The 20,684-nt window shown below is 45.3% G+C and overlaps 1 protein-coding gene across 1 annotated transcript in view; it reads right to left on the bottom strand.

Moving 5' to 3' along the window:
- nf1b (neurofibromin 1b) overlaps window positions 1–20,684 on the bottom strand; it is a 193,838-nt gene that overhangs the window by 40,992 nt on the left and 132,162 nt on the right. The window contains exons 41-45 of the mRNA XM_063202868.1: window positions 16,919–17,112; window positions 14,585–14,725; window positions 8,219–8,498; window positions 5,637–5,851; window positions 1–16 (exon numbers count right to left, since the gene is read on the bottom strand). The exon at window positions 1–16 is cut by the window's left edge and continues 46 nt beyond it. Coding sequence (XP_063058938.1) covers window positions 1–16; window positions 5,637–5,851; window positions 8,219–8,498; window positions 14,585–14,725; window positions 16,919–17,112 — 846 coding nt within the window. The remainder of the gene's footprint in view (window positions 17–5,636; window positions 5,852–8,218; window positions 8,499–14,584; window positions 14,726–16,918; window positions 17,113–20,684) is intronic.

Below are 20,684 nucleotides of genomic sequence, written 5' to 3' on the forward strand. Positions count from 1 at the left end.
TGTCCCTCATACAGGCCTGGGGAGAGAGAGAGAGAGACGGAGGATTGCAGCGGGCATGGAGAGAATGTTACACATCGTTTGCCATTTGTCACAACTACAGGACTATGAAAAATAATGTTGAATGTCTGCACACTTGCTCAAAGGAGAAAATAAAATAGAAAAAGCAAATAGTACAAGGAGGAAATGTGCGGCCAGTCAATGCTATTTGAATGAATGAATGAATGAATGAATGAATTTATTTACTCTATTAGATGTAAAAACATTGCATAGCAACAGTAACCATACATTGACAGGAATAAATAGACAGGGATGTACACAAAAAAGACCCAAGACTGAATTCCATTGTGGTCCCTTAGCTGTCTGATCCTTTTCTCCTGCACCTGCGTCTTGGATGTGCGCACCACACCGCCACCTTATTGCACAACACGACTACACATAACCTAAATTCTCCTGACCTAAGGTCTCCTAAAGGGGCGTTCACCAAACATCACATGGATCCCGGAAAAGTATGGGCTTGATGCATCTTCCTCTAGTAGATGTTGTTTGACACACACACACACACACACACGCACGCATGCACGCACGCACGCACGCACGCACGCACACACGCAGGCACGCACGCACGCACACACATGCCCACAAGCACACGTGCGACAAGCATACACCCACATGGCAATGCATACATCTGGTTAAAAATCGATCTGACCTTCTGAAGTGAAAAACCCCTTCGTGGGTGTTCATCAGCAAAAATAAGTGTGCGTCTGTGAGTGAGACCTATTGAGAGTGAGAGGCTTCAACAGCCAGCCAAAATAGACAAGCAGCATTCACCTACCACAGTCATTTTCAAACTGTGGGCCCTGAAGGCATTCCTAGTGGGCCTTGAAATCATTTTCTGAAAAAACAAAATCATGTTTTTGTGTGTTGCTCTTTAATTATTTTAGTTTTATTGTTAATTGGGTGGGCCCCGAACATTTGCGAACATTTCAAGTGGGCCCCATGTTGGAAAAGGTTGGGAACCCCTGACCTACCACATCCCCCTACACCGCAGCCCACACACTCACCACAGACACAACACAGTGACAAGTGAAAGGCCAACTGGGAAACTCCAACTCCCATTGTCCTTGTGACTAGGGCTGGGCAATATGACGATATATATCGTTATCGTGATATAAAAGTGTATATCGTGACCTTTCTCCTATATCGTTTATACCGTGATAGTAATTGTATCAATTTTATATGATTGAATATCATTTCATTACATTTCATGTTGTCACAATACACACTATAGGTTAATGTAACTGTAAAAATAAAAAGATCCACTTTAAAGAAAGGTTGTTTTGCGACATGAAAAAATTAGGAGCAAATAAAGAGAATAACTGAAAACGTATGTAATATCGTGATATATATCGTTATCGTGATATAAAGTAATCCATATCGTGATATTGTTTTTTTCCATATCGCCCAGCCCTACTTGTGACTTTGTATCTGTGCGTTTTGTATGTGCTCATGCATTCATACTGGTCATATATGATGTATAAAGAAAGTCTTTGAAAGTCCAACTGGGAAACTCCAACTCCCATTGTCATTGTGACACAGCACTCCATAGCACACAGTGCTCATTGCACACAACGAAATTGCATTATGCCTCAACCGTGCAAGGGGGCAGCCCCCAATGGCGCCTGAAAGAGAACAGTGTGGCGAGAGGGTACTATCAAAAATACTGGATAAGAGCAAGATATCGCAAAACACGCCCACTCAATGCAAAAGCGGGTGCTCAAAATTCGTTCTCCTAAGGGGGCGTTGTCCCCTCCTTCTTCTTTTCTTTTCGCGGTGTTTGCACAAGACACACAATCTACAGCGCTAAGGGGACTCCATTTATTCTCTACCTCAAGACTCCGAAGGTCTCCTAATCGAAGATCTCCTAAAGGGGCGTTCACCCGACGTAAAGTGGATACCGGAAAAGAACCCGCCTGCTTTATCTCACTCTCATATACGATTCTCTGGTACCATGCTCAGCAGTCATGGAGGAGGATGGGACAGTGCTTAATTACTCCCTCCACCAACCTAGCGGGTTGGGAGTCGAACCGGCAACCTCTGGGCTACCTTGGGCTTTGCATTGTTTAAGTGTGCAAAGGAGGACTTTTAGCAATGTGGCGGCCCTGCAATTTATAACGGTTTGCTACAATTGTGCCTGAACATTCAAGATTTTTTTTTCATGTGTTTCAACTTACTTGAACTTTTGAACAACACTTTATTTTGCAATTCATATCTTATTGCATGGTTCTTAATCTGAAATGGTGTAATATAATTTGTGTTAGGACCCCAGGAAGACAATTGACACTCACAAATTTAAGGTGCCCCATATGAAAAAAAACCCCAGTACATTTTAAGTAAAAAGCATGCACACTTGCAGGAAATCCTTGTTCAACGTTTAATAGTCAAGCTGTCGGTCTTAACCGGGGGCAGACGTGACAGAATTTTCAACAATAATATAAACAGAATGATTTCTCGATTTTTTTAAACAGTTTTTCGACTAGCTGGACAGATGTTTGCCTATGTACGTGATTATGTACTCTGGCTACTAGGGAGGAGTGTGTGTTTACGTGCCTATTATGTTAGTGACTCACTGGCTGTTAGGTTATTTCAGTACACTGCTGACAGACTATTTATATAGAACTAGCTCAGGCTCGTCTCAAACTGCTATTTCCTGCCTACGCTCACAAATGCTGTCAAACACATCAAACTACTGCATGTGTATCTGCATCTTCTGCCTACAGTCAAATGCAACTTGCATATTTGCTGGTACCTATGCCCAAAATAGCTGACCCACAATCTATGTCTGCTAGAATTCAAATATCTTCCCTGTATGTTTACAAAATGTTCCTGTGCTTGCCCACCTGAGCTGCATTTCCACATGTCTAACGGCACAAATAGACTAGGGAAATGTAAAAAAAAAATCATTCAATCATCAATACTGAGTCTCATTAACCGGTGGTTAAACGGTTAACCGATAATCTTAGCCTCTTTTTTTTTTAGCTTTCTTAGCCTCTTTTTTTAGACCGTTCATGTCCAGCGGCGTACAAGTAGTCACTATAGCAACCGGTAAACTTCTGGCTCTGTGCTGTGGTTGCGCTTAATAAATTCCTTCATGGGACGGCTCATGCTCACATTTATCATTTTTAGATATTGAGGGGTCATATCGCCCCATACAATACAACACCAATAACAAGTGTGTGCGTAATGTGTGGGGGGGATGGGGAGGGACGGTTAACCGGTGGCAGAAAATGTTAACAGGTTAACGTTGATCAGGTCGACTATCGGTTAAATGGCTAAACGGCTGAACATCCCTAGAATAGACCAGACGCGACTTGAGCTATTCATGAGACCGAAGTAACCGACGTTGAAGTAAGTCATTGAGTAATGGTGTATGTTTGCATAAATAGCTTGCCAATCTGTCTGCATGTCTACCTGAATTAAATGGTAATTGCTTTACGCATAGGTGGTTCAGGGAATTCAGGCCACCTCAGCCACATGTCCTGTGCACATCAACCTGTGCTCCAACGTGACTTTGCTTCTTCTATTCCTACAGTATGCTAAAATAGCTGACCCATACGTCTGCATGCGCCCAAACTACTCCGTCTCTGTACAGTATGTCTTTATGCTTTGTGATGCACATGACCTGCCTGTCTACAAAGATTATCTGCATAACTAGCTGTGCTTGAGCTCATGTGCATGTGTGCATATCTGCAGAGGAGAAGAGTTATGGCAGTGGTTCTCAAACTTTTTCCATCATTCCCCCCATCAGAGGGTCTGAATGCTTCCGAGACCCCCACCCCAAAGCAACAGCAGTAGGCCTACTTGCACAGACTGATTTTGCAATCGCTGCGTAGAATGAAAAGAAAGGTGACTGGTGAGATTAAACAAAGAGGGACTGCAGTCGAATGCAGATGTGTGTTCATTTCCTATGCTATTCAAATTCATGACAATTAATAATATAATGTTGGTGAGGGCTTTAAAGGTATTGCCTTATTGGCGAGACAGGAAATCATTTCCTCGGGGGGAAAAAGTCCAAAATCAGATGTCACACGCCCCCCTTGAGATGCCTCCGTGCCCCATCAGAGGGTCTGAATGCTTCCGAGTCCCCCCCCCAGCAACAGCAGTAGGCCTACTTGCACAGACTGATTTTGCAATCGCTGCTCAGAATCAAAGGAAAGGTGACTGGTCAGATTAAACAAAGAGGACTGCAGTCGAATGCAGATGTGTGTTAATTTTCTATGCTATTCAAATTCATGACAATTAATAATATAATGTTGGCGAGGGCTTTAAATCTATTGCTTATTGGAGAGACAGGAAATCTTTTCCTCGGGGGGAAAAAGTCCAAAATCAGATGTCACACGCCCCCCATTCGATGCCTCCGTGCCCCCCTAGGGGGGCTTGCGCCCCACTTTGAGAAACTCTGAGCTATGGTATGGTGGTGTCTGTAGCGCTGCTGGGTCTACGCTGCAGTGAGGAAGAGCTACTGTACATCATCAGGAGCTGGGCTGGGTGCTATGCCAATGCTGCCCAATCGGTTACTTGGCTGGCACATGCACGCACGCACAGAACACGCACACACGCGCACACACACACACAGACAGACACATGTGTGCATATCTGCAAAGGAGAAGAACTATGGTATGGTGGTGTCTGTAGCACTGGTGGCTCTGCAGTGAGGAGTGAGAAGAGCTACGGCACATCATCGGGGGCTGGGTGCTATGCTAATGCTGCCCAATCGGTTATGTTAGCTGGCACACACACGCACGCACGCAGGCCTGCACGCACACAAACGCACGCAAACACACACACACAGGCACACAAAAACTCTCTCTCTCACGCACACGCACACTCACACGCACACGCACACGCACACGCACACGCACACGCACACGCACACGCACACACACACACACACGGCTGAATAGCCAACACTGCAGAATCCACACACACACACACACACACACACACACACACACACACACACACACACACACACACACACTTCCCTTTCCCTAGTTTAAAATAGTGCCTGCGGCGAGGTGGATGAGGACAGTTCTGCTATGAGTGCATCTTAGTCATCCAGACACTGTACTGCAGTCCTGGGAACCCTGAGTGTGTCACCATGTGTGGGAACTCAAATCACCCTGAGTGTGTGTGTGTACACGTGCATGCATGTATTTGTACCGATGTATGTGTGTGTGTGCGTGTGTGTGTGTGTGCGCGCGTGTGTGCGCGTGCATGTGTGTATGCGTGTGTGTGTGCCTGCCTGTGTGTGCATACACACCTCCATGAGTAATGTGTGTGCGCATACCCACCTCCATCTCGAGCAGGGCCTTGGTGACTCGGTGTGTCCAGCGATGACAGGTTGTGTGTGTGTGTGTGTGTGTGTGTGTGTGTGTGTGTGTGTGTGTGTGTGTGTGTGTGTGTACGCCCGGCTCGTGTGCCTGTGAATGTATACACACCTCCATGATCTCGAGCAGGGCCTCGTTGACTGTCTCCAGCGATGACAGGTTGTGTGTGTGTGTGTGTGCGTGTGGGCATGCTCGTGTGTGTGTGTGTGCGCATGCTCGTGTGTGTGTGTGTGCGTGTGTATACCCCACCTCCATGATCTCGAGGAGGGCCTCGGTGACGGTCTCCAGCGACGTCAGGGCGAAGGTCTCCCTCTCGTAGGAGCCGGGCGAGAAGGAGCGGTCGCGGTAGCTGGAGCGGAAGGCGATGACGGCAGCGGACTTCACCTTGCTGATGCCAAACAGCAGGTAGAACTTGGGCAGCGAGAACTCCGTCAGGCTCAGACGCAGCACCTGCTTTGTCTCCTCTGAAGGGTGGAGAGAGAGAGAGATGGAGAGAGAGAGAGAGAGAGAGAGAGAGAGAGAGAGAGAGAGAGAGAGAGAGAGAGAGAGAGAGAGAGAGAGAGAGAGAGATGGAGAGAGGGAGGAGAACGAGGAGTGGTGGAGAGATGGAGAGAGTGAGAGAGTGAGAGAGGGAGGACGTGGAGGAGAAAGAGGAGAATGGAGAGAGGGAGGACATGGATAGGTGGAGAAGTGGAGGAGAAAGAGGAGAGGTAGAGATAAGGAGAGATGGTGAAACAGGAGAGAAGAAGAGAAGAGGGGTAGGGAAGAAGGAGAGATGGAGAAGTGGAAGAGAAAGAAGAGAGATGGAGAGAGAGAGCGGTGGGGAAGAAGGAGAGATGGAGAAGAGGAAGGAAAGATGGAGAGATGGTGGACATGTAGAGGTGGAAAAGTGGAGGAGAAAGAGGAGAGATGGAGAGATGGAGAGAGACAGGGGTGGAGAATAAGAAGAGAAGAGGGGTGGGGAAGAAGGAGAGATGGAGGAGGAGAGATGGTGGACATGTAGAGGTGGAGAAGTGGAGGAGAAAGAGGAGAGATGGAGAGATGGACAGAGAGGGGTGGAGAATAAGAAGAGAAGAGGGGTGGGGAAGAAGGAGAGGTGGAGGAGTGGAGGAAAAAGAGGAGAGATGGACAGAGAGGGGTGGAGAATAAGAAGAGAAGAGGGATGGGGAAGAAGAAGAGGAGATGAAGAGATAGAGAAGAAGGAGGGGTGAAGAGATGGAGACGGAGGAGAGAACAGAAGATGAGAGAAGAAGAGAAGAAGAACAGATGAAGAGATGGAGAAGAGGAGATGAGGGATGGGGAGAACAGAAGTTGATTAGGGATGAGAGAAAAGTAAAGGAGCGATGAGGGGTGGAGAAGGAGGACAGATGAAGAGATGGAGAAGAGGAGATGAGAGATGGGGAGAACAGAAGTTGATTAGGGATGAGAGAAAAGTAAAGGAGCGATGAGGGGTGGAGAAGGAGGACAGATGAAGAGATGGACAAGAAGGAGAGGAGGAGATGGAGATGAGGGATGACAAATAGAGGAGAGAGGAGAGAGGAGAGAGAGGGGTACAGAAAGAAAAAGGGAGAGAAAAAGTAGGAGAAAGGAGAGAAATGAGAGAGTGATATAAGAAGAGAAAGGAGAAGGAGAGATGGGACATGAGAGAAGGAGAGAGAAGGAATGACATTACTACCTGACTCGGGAAAAACAGGAGAGAAAACACACAAAAACTTGCAAAATACCAACACACACACACATTGCATACACACACTTGCAAAACACACACACTTGCATACATGCACACACTCAGACACGCGTACATGCGCACACAAAAAAAAACACATACTCCCAAAACACAAAGTCACTTAACTTATAAAACACATATATGCAGGCGCAAAGTCACCTACAGCCTTTTATTTTTTGCAGTGGCCTTCATACTACTGTATGTTTGCATCTCAGCATTTAAGAGTTCATCCAAAACTTTAGATTGTGATGAGGTTGCCTGGCTGTCAAAGCATACCTAAGGTTTTTACTAGGGTTGCAAAATATATCGAAAATGTAGCGTTATTGCGATATCAAGCCTTGCAATACACGTATCGCAAAAGTTGGTTAAATAACGATACCTTGTTTTTACATTTTAATGACAGCAAATTTGGTGAAAAGGTTAAAAAAGGTTGACATTCGATGCTGTATATATTGTGTTTTTCCTAACAAAAATAATGTTGGAGATAAAACATTGCTCTCAGTTGTTTTATACATAATTAAGTGTAGGATGGTAAATTGAGAGGGGAAAATATATGTATATATTAAATATCGTGTATCGTGTATCGCCTATTTTTCTAATATCGTGCAGCCCTAGTTTTTAAGCAGGGCGACACTTTGCTGTGAGGTTGACTACACACAGCGGGTGACAGAGAGTCCCAGTTGGAAGTAATGTACACTATTAATAGAAACAAACTTCATAGAAAAAACAAAAAATACTACATCTTGCGAGGGTAATACCTTTTCAATTTAACATTTTACTGTTGGAACACACTCTTGATGTTGCAATTTTTTGTCTATTTGATTTTAAAAAATGAATCGCGTATAGTACACTCAAAACTCAAACGGACGCACACCGTGATGCACACTCTCACAAACAAACACGCAGACAAGCACGCATGCGCACACACCCTCCTCCTCCTCCACCTCCTCCTCCTATCACTACTACTACCCACCGCTGAAGTTGAGTTGTGAGCATGTGCAGAGGGAGTGTATTATGTTGATGACGAGGCCGTGAGGGACACACACACATGCACACACACGCACGCACACATGCACGAACACACACACACACTACTACTACCCACCGCTGAAGTTGAGCTGTGAGCACGTGCAGAGGGAGTGTATGATGTTGATGACGAGGCCGTGCGTGGAGGCCCTGAGCGAGAGGGGTCCGGTGGCCACCAGCAGCGTGACCACGTGGAAGAGGTAGGGCAGGTGGGCCGCCACGTCCAGAGAGTTGTTGAAGGACAACATGAGCATGTAGCGCGCCAGGATGGCGATGTCGTCCCACATCAGGTGCTGCTCCAGCGTCGCCGTCGGCGACAGGCACGTCTTGTCGATGATCTTGCACATGCGGATGATCACCTGCAGGGGGCGCAGCAGCGAATGGTTACATTAACATTACATTACACTTAGCTGACGCTTTTTTTTTATCCAAAGCGACGTATAGAGTACAGGGTTGTACAGTCCCTGGAGTAATGTGGTGTTAGGTGCCTTACTCAAGGGCACTTCAGCCATGGTGTGCGGTAGGCAGTGGAAGGGTGGGATTCGAACCTGCAACCCTCTGATCTGAAGTCCATCTCCATAACAATTAGGTCATGGATGCCCCTGGTTAGACCAGGGGTTCCCAAACTTTACCATGATAAGGTCCCCCCTCCTTGCTCCAGTAGATTTCAGCCAAGGCCCCCCTGATACGGGCTGTGCCACAGTTTTTTTCAGTACACCCCCTTTCATTGGTCAATAAGTGCACCCCTAAATTCATGCAACCACAACAGGAAATGTAATAAACATTGTTTACTATGGCTTAAATAAGGCCATTTTGTCTTGCAATACATTTCCTTTCAGCCTAACCGTTTCCAAATGATGACCATGAATGACATGCAAAGACCTTTATAAAGGGAAGTGCGTGAGAGGCATTTTGTATTCCGCAGCCACTATTTTTATGACTTTCCGCAAAATGCAGCATTGCATCAGAAGACTGTGTGCAAGCTGACCGGTGACATTGAACTTCCAAAGAAAGATGGCCAAAGGCCAAAGAAAGAATAACAACACCAGAATAACAACAGAAAAGCGTTTGGATCATGACACTTAAAAGCAATTTTTTATGTTGGTTGACCACCATAAATGTACAGAGAAGGTCAATGACACATCATATAATACTGTACATTGAGACATTGGAAATTGGACTAGCATAAAAATTCTGCCCTACAAAGGCAGAGTACCGTAACTACGCCAATATTGAAACTGAGAAAAAGAGCTTCACTGTATTGGTTGGACATTGTAGTTACTGCAAATTTGACAAAGCACTTTCTCTACAATGGGACACATTTGGACCCCAAGTCTTTGTCACAAGATAAAGAAGGTGTGATGAAATGACCATTTTCAGTCTAAACCAGTGGTTTTCAACCTATGGGCCGGGGCCCACTGGTGGGCCCTGAAGGTATTCCAAGTGGGCCTTGAAATCATTTTCCGAAAATAATAATCATATTTTGGTGTGTGTTGCTGTTGATTTATTTCAGTTTTATTAATTGGGTAAGAGGTGGGCCCCACATTTTTTTTCACAATTTCGAGTTGTCCCCAAGTTGAAAAAGGTTGAGAACCCCTGGTCTAAACAGAATTTTGCCAAAAAATAATAGTGTCTGCACTTTGCCTTTGTAGGGCGGGCAGAGTAGTCTGATCAACGCCTCTTTGCAATTGCACTTGTTGTTCTGTATATCTCCTGTGCACCAGTGTTAATTTCGTCAGCTTTTTTTTATTTAGTCTTAGTCTTAGTCACAATGACGAAAATCAATTTTAGTCTTAGTCATATTTTAGTCATTGCCTTCCCAATTTAGTCTTAGTCTTAGTCAAAATGACGAAAATCAATTTTAGTCATAGTCAAATTTTAGTCATTTTAGTCAACATTTCAAATTTTAGTCAACATTTCAATTTTTAGTCATTTTAGTCAATATTGTGTAAAATAAATAACCTACAATGGCTATTGTTATTTCACAAAGTATTACTAATATTGCCTATTGCAGCAAATATTCACCTTGTTACTTGGTCATTTTCCACCAAAACCCAAATCAGTAATTTCAACATCATAGAGCAAAAGAGCATCACACACACACACACACACACACACACACACACACATCCAGGTGCAGGCTGCGCGCTCTCTCTCTCTCTCTCTCTCTCTCTCTCTCTCTCTCTCTCTCTCTCTCTCTCTCTCTCTCTCTCTCTCTCTCTCTCTCTCTCTCTCTCTCTCTCTCTCTCTCTCTCTCGTGCATTAGAAGCTGCTGCATATTATATTTCATTTTGAGTTTGATCACGGAGGAAGCTACATGCTCTTCTTCACCTGACCGCGGGACTTAAAGCCTGCAGATTGCCGGCAGTGGGAAGACCAGACATCCCAAGTCTGCATGAAGTTCAAGAAGTCTCCCTGATAGTGGCTTCCCGATGACCACGAGTCAGATAAAATACTGCTGATGTTAGACTATGCAAGTTAGCGGTTTTTGTTTTCAATTGGCAATGCGAGCAGAGAACGATAATGACTCGTGCGGCATGTGTGGAATAGGCTTAAAGGGACACTGTGTGAGATTTTTAGTTGTTAATTTCTAGAATTCATGCTGCCCATTCACTAATGTTACCTTTTTCATGAATACTTACCACCAGCATCAAATTCTAATTTTCATTATGACTGGAAAAATTGCACTTTTCATACATGAAAAGGGGGATCTTCTCCATGGTCCGCCATTTTGGATTTCCAAAAATAGCCATTTTTAGCTGCAAAAATGACTGTACTTGGACCATACTAGAAAATATTTGTTTAATACTTGGTAAACTTTCATGTGAAGATCAAATTTGACAATAGGCAGCCCAATTTCAATAAGCAGCATAGTTGCAGTACCTTTTCTGACCATTTCCTGCACAGTGTCCCTTTAAATAGATTGCGCGAGCACACTTCGTATGCCCTGCAAAAGTCCCAGGAAAAATAGTTAGGCTGGGGTATGCAGACTGGACGATAGAAAGGACACATACATACAAATATTTAAATACTAATGCTGTTTTGTTTGTCGGGGGTGTCGAGGCTCGATAAGCATGACCTGGAAACAGTTTTTGGAACTTAGGAAGACGCTGAAGACGCACGGAAATGCTGTCGACTTCCTTGGGCCTTTTAGCGTTGCTAAAAATCTGAACAGTTTAAAACTCCTTAGCGATCGCCCATCCATTGATTCTTTTCAAAACTAGGCTACAGTAGCCGTGCCTCTGTTACTTTAGAGAACTTTCCCCCTGCTGGCGCGCGCTCCCGCGGTGACTGATTTAAATAAATTCACAAATCCGACCTTCATGATTTGCTTGCTGCCTACTCATATGGTTAAACAACAAATATAGCAAACATTACAAAAAAAGAACAGACAACGAACGCCGGGCTAAGACAGTCTAAGTGAAAAGGAGAATAGTGGAAGCTCGAGGAGGTTTATTTTTAGGTTTCATTTAGAATGACAGTATCAGAGGAGGATTGGCGCGACTGTCATTACCTACTGCAGAAACACATGTCTTCGTCATGGATAAGAGGGTTGTTGAACATGTTTCAAAATGAACACTTCCCTCAACGTCGGCTATTTTTCTCTTTCTCTGGGAATGTTTTAGGACCTAAACTCAACTTAAATGGACTCACTGAACTACTAGGCTACAGAACTAGGCCTACTGACTGAGCCGCGCCATGCATTGGCTGCCAGCAGATACAAGCGAGGCAACACAGCGTGAGCGCGCAATCACCTATGAAGTTCAAGACACTTAGGCCTATATTACAATTACAAATTACAAATTAATTATAAATAATTATATATTTGTAATGTCCATTCGTCCATGGCTTGTAAATTTCGTCTCGTCTTAGTCTCCTTGACGAAAATATTTTGTTATTTTCGTCATATTTTGATTTGCTTGAGGCAATTTTTAGTGCGTCATCGTCTCGTCATCGTCAAGGGAAAAAGGGGCGTTGACGAAATATTTTCGTCATCGTCGTGGTTGACGAAATTAACACTGCTGTGCACTTTGTATTTGCTTGTGATGTTGGCTTGATTATGTCCTCTTTTGAAAGTTGCTTTGGTTATAAAGTGTCTGCCAAATGCAATGTAATGTAATGTAATAATGATCATCACATGCCAGACGAGCAGGGCACAATAAGGGGGAAGTACGTCTGTTTATATGACTTTCCAAAAGGCAATAAAAAGGAGAAACAGAAATACCAGAAATGGGAACTAGTATATGAGTTATGCAAATTGATGATTTGGATGAGGTCATAGTGTAGTGTAGCAAGACCAGTGGTTTTTAAAGTGGGGGCCGAGGACCCCTGGGGGGGCCGCGGGTGTGTGTGTGTGTGTGTGTGTGTAGGCAAGTTGAAAGAAAAAGTATATCAAAACATGATTGATAATTGAATAACTAATGTCCACCAAAATAAAAAAAAATAAGACAAACAATATTCCCTATTCCACATATTATTAAGAAGGGCCCCTTGGCTGGAGTATGGGGCCTTGTCATGATAAAGTTTGGGAAACCCTGTAGTTGTGGTCTTGTACAACTCTGACTGATGCATGTCACCATATCGAAAGCTAACAGAGCAGAATACCGCATCATTAGCTTCGAAGAAGCTTTGCTTGAAATGTCATAGACCCCTCTAAGCTTTGTGCAGCTGAATGATTTACAGTAAATGGCGAAGACAAAACAAAGACATACCCCGAAATAAATATAACCCGTATCTGTTTTTCACATCCGTTCGTTTTCAGTGAAAGTGAAATGATAAGATACTGAGGTCACCTGACCAATTTCATCAACTCTGACCACTCAGCATCAGTACAGTAGAACAGGGGTTAGAACATTCTAGAAGACTCAGGCATTTTTAATCTTGTGTGTGGTCACCATTATGTGTCCACCACAAGACTGAACGTCGCACTGGCAACCATATGAACTTCCTTTTCACTCTTGACAATGAACGCTGATGTAACACATTATTTAGATCAAGCCACAAAGATATTACAGACGACACACGTTCAAATATTGTTTCATTTTGTGTTTACAGTTGACTGATTTAACAGCCTAATCGAAAACAATCCCTATCTATGCCTCGAACAGGCACAGACTTGTTTGTAAACAGCCTCATCATCTTGCGCCTGACTGTGTTTGTGTGCATCCATTATTAAGCAGATTCTGCACCGTCTCAGCAAACAAGCAAGCAAGAAGCATCAACATAACACCACAGCAGTGTTAATTTTGTCAGCTTTTTTTGATTTAGTCGTAGTCTTAGTCACAATGACGAAAATCAATTTTAGTCTTAGTCATATTTTAGTCATTGCCTTCCCAATTTAGTCTTAGTCTTAGTCTAAATGACGAAAATCAATTTTAGTCTTAGTCAATTTTTAGTCATTTTCGTCATTTTAGTCAACACTGTACATTACAGAACTTCTCCACACACTTTTAACATATATCATTGACTGTACAGAATAAACCATATCTGCACACTGCTTCTCTTTTTTAACATATCACACTGTACAGAATAAAACTTCACACACTGGTTCTCTTTTTCCCTATTTTATTTAATACCAGTGTTCATTTCGTCAGCTTTTTAAAATTTAGTCTTAGTCACAATGACGAAAATCAATTTTAGTCTTTGTCATATTTTAGTCATTGCCTTCCCAATTTAGTCTTAGTCTTAGTCTAAATGACGAAAATCAAAAAAGGGCATTGACGAAATATTTTAGTCATAGTCATGGTTGACGAAATTAACACTGCACCACAGACGATTTGAAGTATGCTGTTGCTTGTTTGGCTTCTGGCAGGAAGGCATCTTCTGTAACCCAGCTACTGTAGATGATCCAACACAGCAACCCGGAACAGATGACTTTTACTGAGCTAGCTACCGTTCCACCAAAGGCAAGCACAGATTGGCTGCTGACACTGGCAGATACACTAGATGGAGGGTGGCTGCCAAATGTGTCGCTGCCATTTGTTGGTGCAGTATACAAACGCAAGGCCAAATACAGTACAAGGCGAAAAGAAGACATCTGCACACACATATGTCTCATCTTACTAAACACTTGCTGCTAAGCACTGAGACTCTTAAAACACTCACACACACACATATACAAATGCATACACACGCACGCACGCACACGCGCACGCACTCTCTCTCTCTCTCACACACACACACACACACACACTTTCTCTCTCTCTCTCTCTCTCTCTCTCTCTCTCTCTATCACACACACACACACACTAACACAAACAAAAACAAAAACACAAACACACACAAACAGAAACAAAAACACACACACACACACACACACACACACACACACACACACACACACACACACACACACACACACACACACACACACACAAACACACACACACACAGACACAGACACAGACACAGACACACACACACACTATGCGTCTGGTGCTCTCACCTTGCTGGAGACGAGCTTGACGTTGCCGGAGGCGAGGGCGACTGCGGTGTCCGCCATGACCTCTGCCTTGATGGAGCCCAGGCCTCCTGTAGCACTCGTCTTGATGAAGCTGTCCAGCACAACGTCCAGCAGGTCTGTGATCTAACACACACACACAAAACACGCACACACACACACACACACACACGCACACACACACACACACACACACACACACACACACACGTATGTACGCATGCATGCACGCACACACAGTTAATAATATGTAGTTAATAGTCTGTTTACAAAATGTTACACCAAAGGGAAAAAACTTAAAGCAATTCAAAGATTCAGATTCTGATATAGGAACTTTCCTCCTCCTGACTGGGTTCACTGTAGTCCCCTTTACCTTTGACCTATGATGAGCAAGTTCACAGTTCAGCCCAAAATTATGCTGTTGCACAACTCTGTAGGTGGACATGTGCATGGGTTGTCCTTCAAGTGTAATGAAATCCTGCACCAGCAAACTTTAATCCAACGTTTCGGTCATGCGACCTTCTTCAGGTAAAGTTCTTTAAAATGTTGTCTTAAAGTTGGGTGGTGGGATTTCTTTACACTCAAGTTCACAGTTTAGTCTTTATGCCTCGAGCATCACATGGGTACGATACGCCTAGTAAGAATACAAAAGCGCATGCGTCATCCTAATGTCTACAACAATGCACAATCAGCAAACCTTGCCCTTCCATTACTTTGTTTTACACCCTCGGCTGACATCAACACTGTGATTGGTTTTTACAAAATTTAGCATGAATAATATATCACCGGGAAGGACCCTGCTCTAGCTGAGTGTAGAGGAAAGGAGTGCTACCAGATCAATAACAGGCTTTAGGGCCCCAACATCACAGCTGAAGGTGTGGGGCTTTTGGGGGAATAAGTTGTCATGTTTATATTGTTTGATAGTGGAAAGGGAATATGCAGAGAAACAGAGAGATTGGAGGTGTGAGGAGAGAGTGATTGTGTGAAAGTGTGAGCTTTTGGCAGAGTGGAAGTAGCCCAGGCGATCAGAGGGAAAGAGGAGGGAAAGAGGAGGGTGGAGGAAGAGTTTAGAAGGGAAAGAGGAGGGTGGAGGAAGAGTTTAGAAGGGAAATAGGAGGGTGGAGGAAGAGTTTAGAAGGGAAAGAGGAGGGTGGAGGAAGAGTTTCGAAGGGAGGGCAAAAACACAGTGGGGGAGAGAGAGGGAACAACAGATGCAGAAACACAGTGAAGACAGAGAGAGGAGAGAAATAGAGAGACGAAGCATGTGATAGAGAGAGAGAGAGAGAGAGAGAGAGAGAGAGAGAGAGAGAGAGAGAGAGAGAGAGAGAGAGAGAGCGAGAGAGAGAGAGAGAGAGAGAGCGAGAGAGAGAGAGAGAGAGAGCGAGAGAGAGCCCCTACCTGCCCCAGGCGAGAGAGAGAGAGAGAGAGAGAGAGAGAGAGAGAGAGAGGGCAAGAGAGAGAGAGAGAGAGAGAGAGAGAGAGAGAGAGAGAGAGAGAGAGAGAGAGAGAGAGAGAGAGTAGAGTGTTCTGCTGTGAGCCCCTACCTGCCCCAGGCGAGAGAGAGAGAGAGGAGATAGAGAGAGAGAGAGAGAGAGAGAGAGAGAGAGAGAGAGAGAGAGAGAGAGAGAAGAGAGAGAGAGAGAGGAGAGAGAGAGAGAGAGAGAGAGAGAGAGAGAGAGAGAGAGAGACAGCAATAGTGTTCTGCTGTGAGCCCCTACCTGTCCCAGGCAAGAGAGAGAGAGAGAGGGAGAGAGAGAGAGAGAGAGAGAGGGAAAGAGAGAGAGAGAGAGAGAGAGAGAGGGAAACAGAGAGAGAGAGAGAGAGAGAGAGAGAGAGAGTGAGTGAGAGTGAGAGAGAGAGCGAAAGAGGAAGAGTAGAGTATTCTGCTGTGAGCCCCTACCTGCCCCGGGCGAGAGAGAGAGAGGGAAAGAGAGAGAGAGAGAGAGAGAGAGAGAGAGAGAGGGCGAGAGAGAGTGAGAGCGAGAGCGAAAGAGGAAGAGGAAGAGTAGGGTGTTCTGCTGTGAGCCCCTACCTGTCCCAGGCGAGAGCGAGAGAGAGAGAGAGAGAGAGAGAGAGTGAGTGAGAGTGAGAGAGAGAGCGAAAGAGGAAGAGGAAGAGGAGTAGAGTGTTCTGCTGTGAGCCCCTACCTGCCCCAGGCGAGAGAGAGAGAGAGAGAGAGAGGAAGAGTAGGGTGTTCTGCAGTGAGCCCCTACCTGCCCCAGGTGAGAGAGAGAGAGGGAAAGAGAGAGAGAGGGCGAGAGAGAGGGCGAGAGAGAGGGCGAGAGAGGAAGAGTAGAGTGTCCTGCTGTGAGCCCCTACCTGCCCCAGGCTGCCCCAGATCTTGGCCTGGATGGAGGGGTACATCTGCTTCTCGTTGATCGTCATGGTGATGAGCTTGTCCAAGATGGCGGTGACGCGCTGGCGCTTGGCGTCGTCGTTGTGCTTGCAGAAGCGCACCAGGTTGAGGAGCCAGGGCGTCATGTACTCCAGACACAGGTGCTTCAGCTCGATGCCTGCGCACACAACACAGGACAACACTTTACTATACTTGACTATAGTTTGCCTACTGTGTTTTTGATGGATTATCTAAGAAGCATATTCATTAAAGTACATTCATTACCAATTACTAATTTATGTATGGCCATTAGTTATGGTTGTACCACCTGGCATCTGAGCCCAAAAAAGACCCATCACTATCACGATTTACCGGTACTAGTCTTACTGTTCTTACTATCACAACATACTTTTTTCACTTTTGACCAATCAGGGGCCCCCTGGCAGGTGGGGGGCCCTAGGCTGCAGCCATCTAGCCTGTGGGGGCCCCCTGGCAGGTGGGGGCCCTAGGCTGCAGCCATATCTAGCCTGTGGGGGTCCCCTGGCAGGTGGGGGCCCTAGGCTGCAGCCATATCTAGCCTGTGGGGGCCCGTAGACTGCAGCCATATCTAGCCTGTGGGGGCCCCCTGGCAGGTGGGGGGCCCTAGGCTGCAGCCATATCTAGCCTGTGCATTAATCTGGCCCTGAACACAACACAAAACAAAAAAGCGATGTATGTGCACTGTGTAGTAGAACACCTGACACGATCATTTCCTCTTGCAACGTTGGGGCTTTTGCTGTGTGGTTACAAGGACCTCCTCAATGACAGCAAAATGCTTTTGTTAGTGTTGTAATGCATTACTGTGTCCACATTGGTGTTTACAGTGTTACACAAAAATCTACAAATATGCATTCTATATGCAGGATCTGCAGAGCTATCTGTCACTAAGACATAACCCATTACAGTACACCGGACACCTACAAACACACGCCACGGAAGAACACCAAGATCCATTCATACGGAGACAAGCACACACCAGAGAGGAACACAAACACCCATTCATACAGAGACAATAACTGCTGTGACCAGTCATAACATGGAAGTGAGGCATATTCTGGATAATACGTACTGATGCACCCTTCAATTCGCAAATCCATCAGGCATATTCTGAATACAGGCGTGTCGTTCAGGGGGGGGTAAAATAAGACTGAGTCACCAGGGCCCCATGTATATAGGGGGCCAATCTGGGGACCCCCCTGGCGGATGGGGGCCCCTAGGCTTCAGTCATAACTAGGCTGTAAGTTAATCCGGTCCTGAACACACTATCAGGCCAGTCACCCGAGCCCCATGCATATAGGGGCCCACTCACAATACGAATTATAAAGATATATGATGGGGGGGGTCCATTGGAGCTGATTGTACATAGGGCTGAAAATTTGCTGCTACACCTAGGGGTGTATATTAGAGCGTGGCTCGGGCCGGTTTTTTCTGTCCGAGCCCGGCCCTCAGCCGACAGAAAAGTAATCAACCCCGACCCGAGCCCGAGACTAATTAAAATGTTTGTGTCCGAACGCGTCCGAAGCCCGAGACCACTGTAATAACAACAGAACCTGTGCGCAAGCAATATTTTCTATGTGGCCTCCTTCATACTCAAAATAGCACGTGATAAATAGCCAGGATAGGCAACTAGGATGAGGCAATTTGCTGTAGCCTAATTTAGTTACGCACGCATAGTAAGTATAAACACACGCATACATGTGACAGCGCACCTTATGTTTCTTTCGGTTAGACCAGAGATGTTGGGTGCTGTGATCAAATGCATGGGAGGGGCGTGAGAGGATAAGAAAGGCGAAAACTAACGAATACGGTTTGGATGCAGTCAGCGCGGCTATGGACGCATTTGTTACGTTACTGTTAGTGCAAATAAATCCCCGCGAGCCGGTGAAGATGCCACTCCTTGTCGTTAAGAAGGATGGGCTATAAGTTCACCCCGAAGAACAGTAGCCTGTTCGGCCCTCCAAGAGAATGTCATTTCCCCTGATGTCCAGAATCAGGAAAGGTTGCACGCGCATAGTTACAACTGTAGGCTACAGTAAAAGTGACAAGAATTAAGAACCTACGTGAAGGACATGAAATGTCACAGCGGACAAAGTAGTAACAGGAAACCTCTTCGCCCCTACCTTAGGCAACTCCACGTAGCGTGTGCGTCTTCTTTAATCCATATTATGGCTCCTTGCTGGAAATGTAATCCTTGGCGAGCAATGCAGTGACAAACTTCGTCATTTTATGTTCAACATTTAAGACAGCACCGAAGGCATGCTAAAACATGGCCTACACTAGGCCTACAACAAAAGACCACGCGTTCACTGACAACTGTATTTGGAAAGCAAGTTGACTCGGCATTCCTGCTCGGCTGACTGGGAGTGAGCGTCCATGTTGCCACTGGTAACTGGCGCGTGCATACAGCCAATAATAATCACTCGCACGAGTAGCCTACCAACATTTTCATTTATGCATATTCAATTACTTATTTTTTAATCACAAAACTGCCGTTTGCATGAACTGAAACGTTTCCTCTGATTGCTTACAATTTTCACAATGTCTGTTTGGTTCAAGCCCGAGCCCGACCAGAGTCCGACAGATATTCTATTTTTTTGTCCGAGTCCGGCCCGGCCCGTCGGGTTCCGACCCAGCCCGTCGGGCTTCGGTCGGGTTGCCATGCTCTGGTGTATATCACAGCCTTCATGACGATACGATACGGTATCGATTTCTTAAATCAGGGATTCAACTTTGTTTCGATACTTAACAATTCCCCATGATACGATGTGATTCGGTTCGATTCGATTTTTTCCAATCACTTTTCCACTACTATTGTGTTATGGAGCCAGGCCATTGCACAGGGGCCAACGATTTGATTCTGTTCGATTCTTAAGAAAGCCCCACTATATGATGTGATTCGATTAAATCGCCGGCCAATACTTCCGATACATCGATACATTTCGATTTTATTTGTTTACATATTTACATCCCTAGCAACCCCCCTGTCTGGATATACTGGCGCACACTTCGATTCGGAAAATACAACAGGCTTGCTCACAAACTTGTATTCTGTGTCACCACCACCAGCATTCAAAGTCTTTGTTCTGCAACAGGGGAACGTTCCAACATTTGCTTCCTGCCTAGCTGCATTTGAACACATTATTACATAAGCCCACAGAGAAGGAGGGAGGAGGGGGAGGAGAAGGGAGGAGGTTAGGGGATGGGCGGTGTGGGATGCAGTGGGTGCCAAGTGCTGTATCATATATAAAAAGGGGACTTAACAGATTTATCTCTGTACATTCCTGTACACTTCGAACAAGGATCTTTGGCAGTGGGGACGACATGAAACCTTGTTAAAGGCAAATCTTAGCTGCATTGTGTAGTGTACCACCAATCGCGGGATGTTAAGGGAGGATTTGCACAGGGCTCCGGAGTGTAGAAGAAAAGTCAGCCTGCCTGCTCTACTTTTTATCCGTTTACGTAAAAGAAGCTTACAGAACTCATCAAGTTCACCTACACACACACACAACGCCTGTGGGGCATTTTCAACAGTTTCAGCAACTCATGCTGCAAGCCTGCTGTCTTTGGCACTCTCTTCCAGTGTTGCCAGATTGGGCGGTTACCCACCGCCTGGGATGGCCGTCTGCGGGGTAAAAACAGGAAAAATTGGCCATTTGGCGTTTTTTCTGCAGTTTTAGGCTCATAGAAAACAATGCAATTAGTTGAAATTGG

Source organism: Engraulis encrasicolus, chromosome 7, assembly GCF_034702125.1.
Source record: "Engraulis encrasicolus isolate BLACKSEA-1 chromosome 7, IST_EnEncr_1.0, whole genome shotgun sequence".
Taxonomy (NCBI): Eukaryota; Metazoa; Chordata; class Actinopteri; order Clupeiformes; family Engraulidae; genus Engraulis; species Engraulis encrasicolus.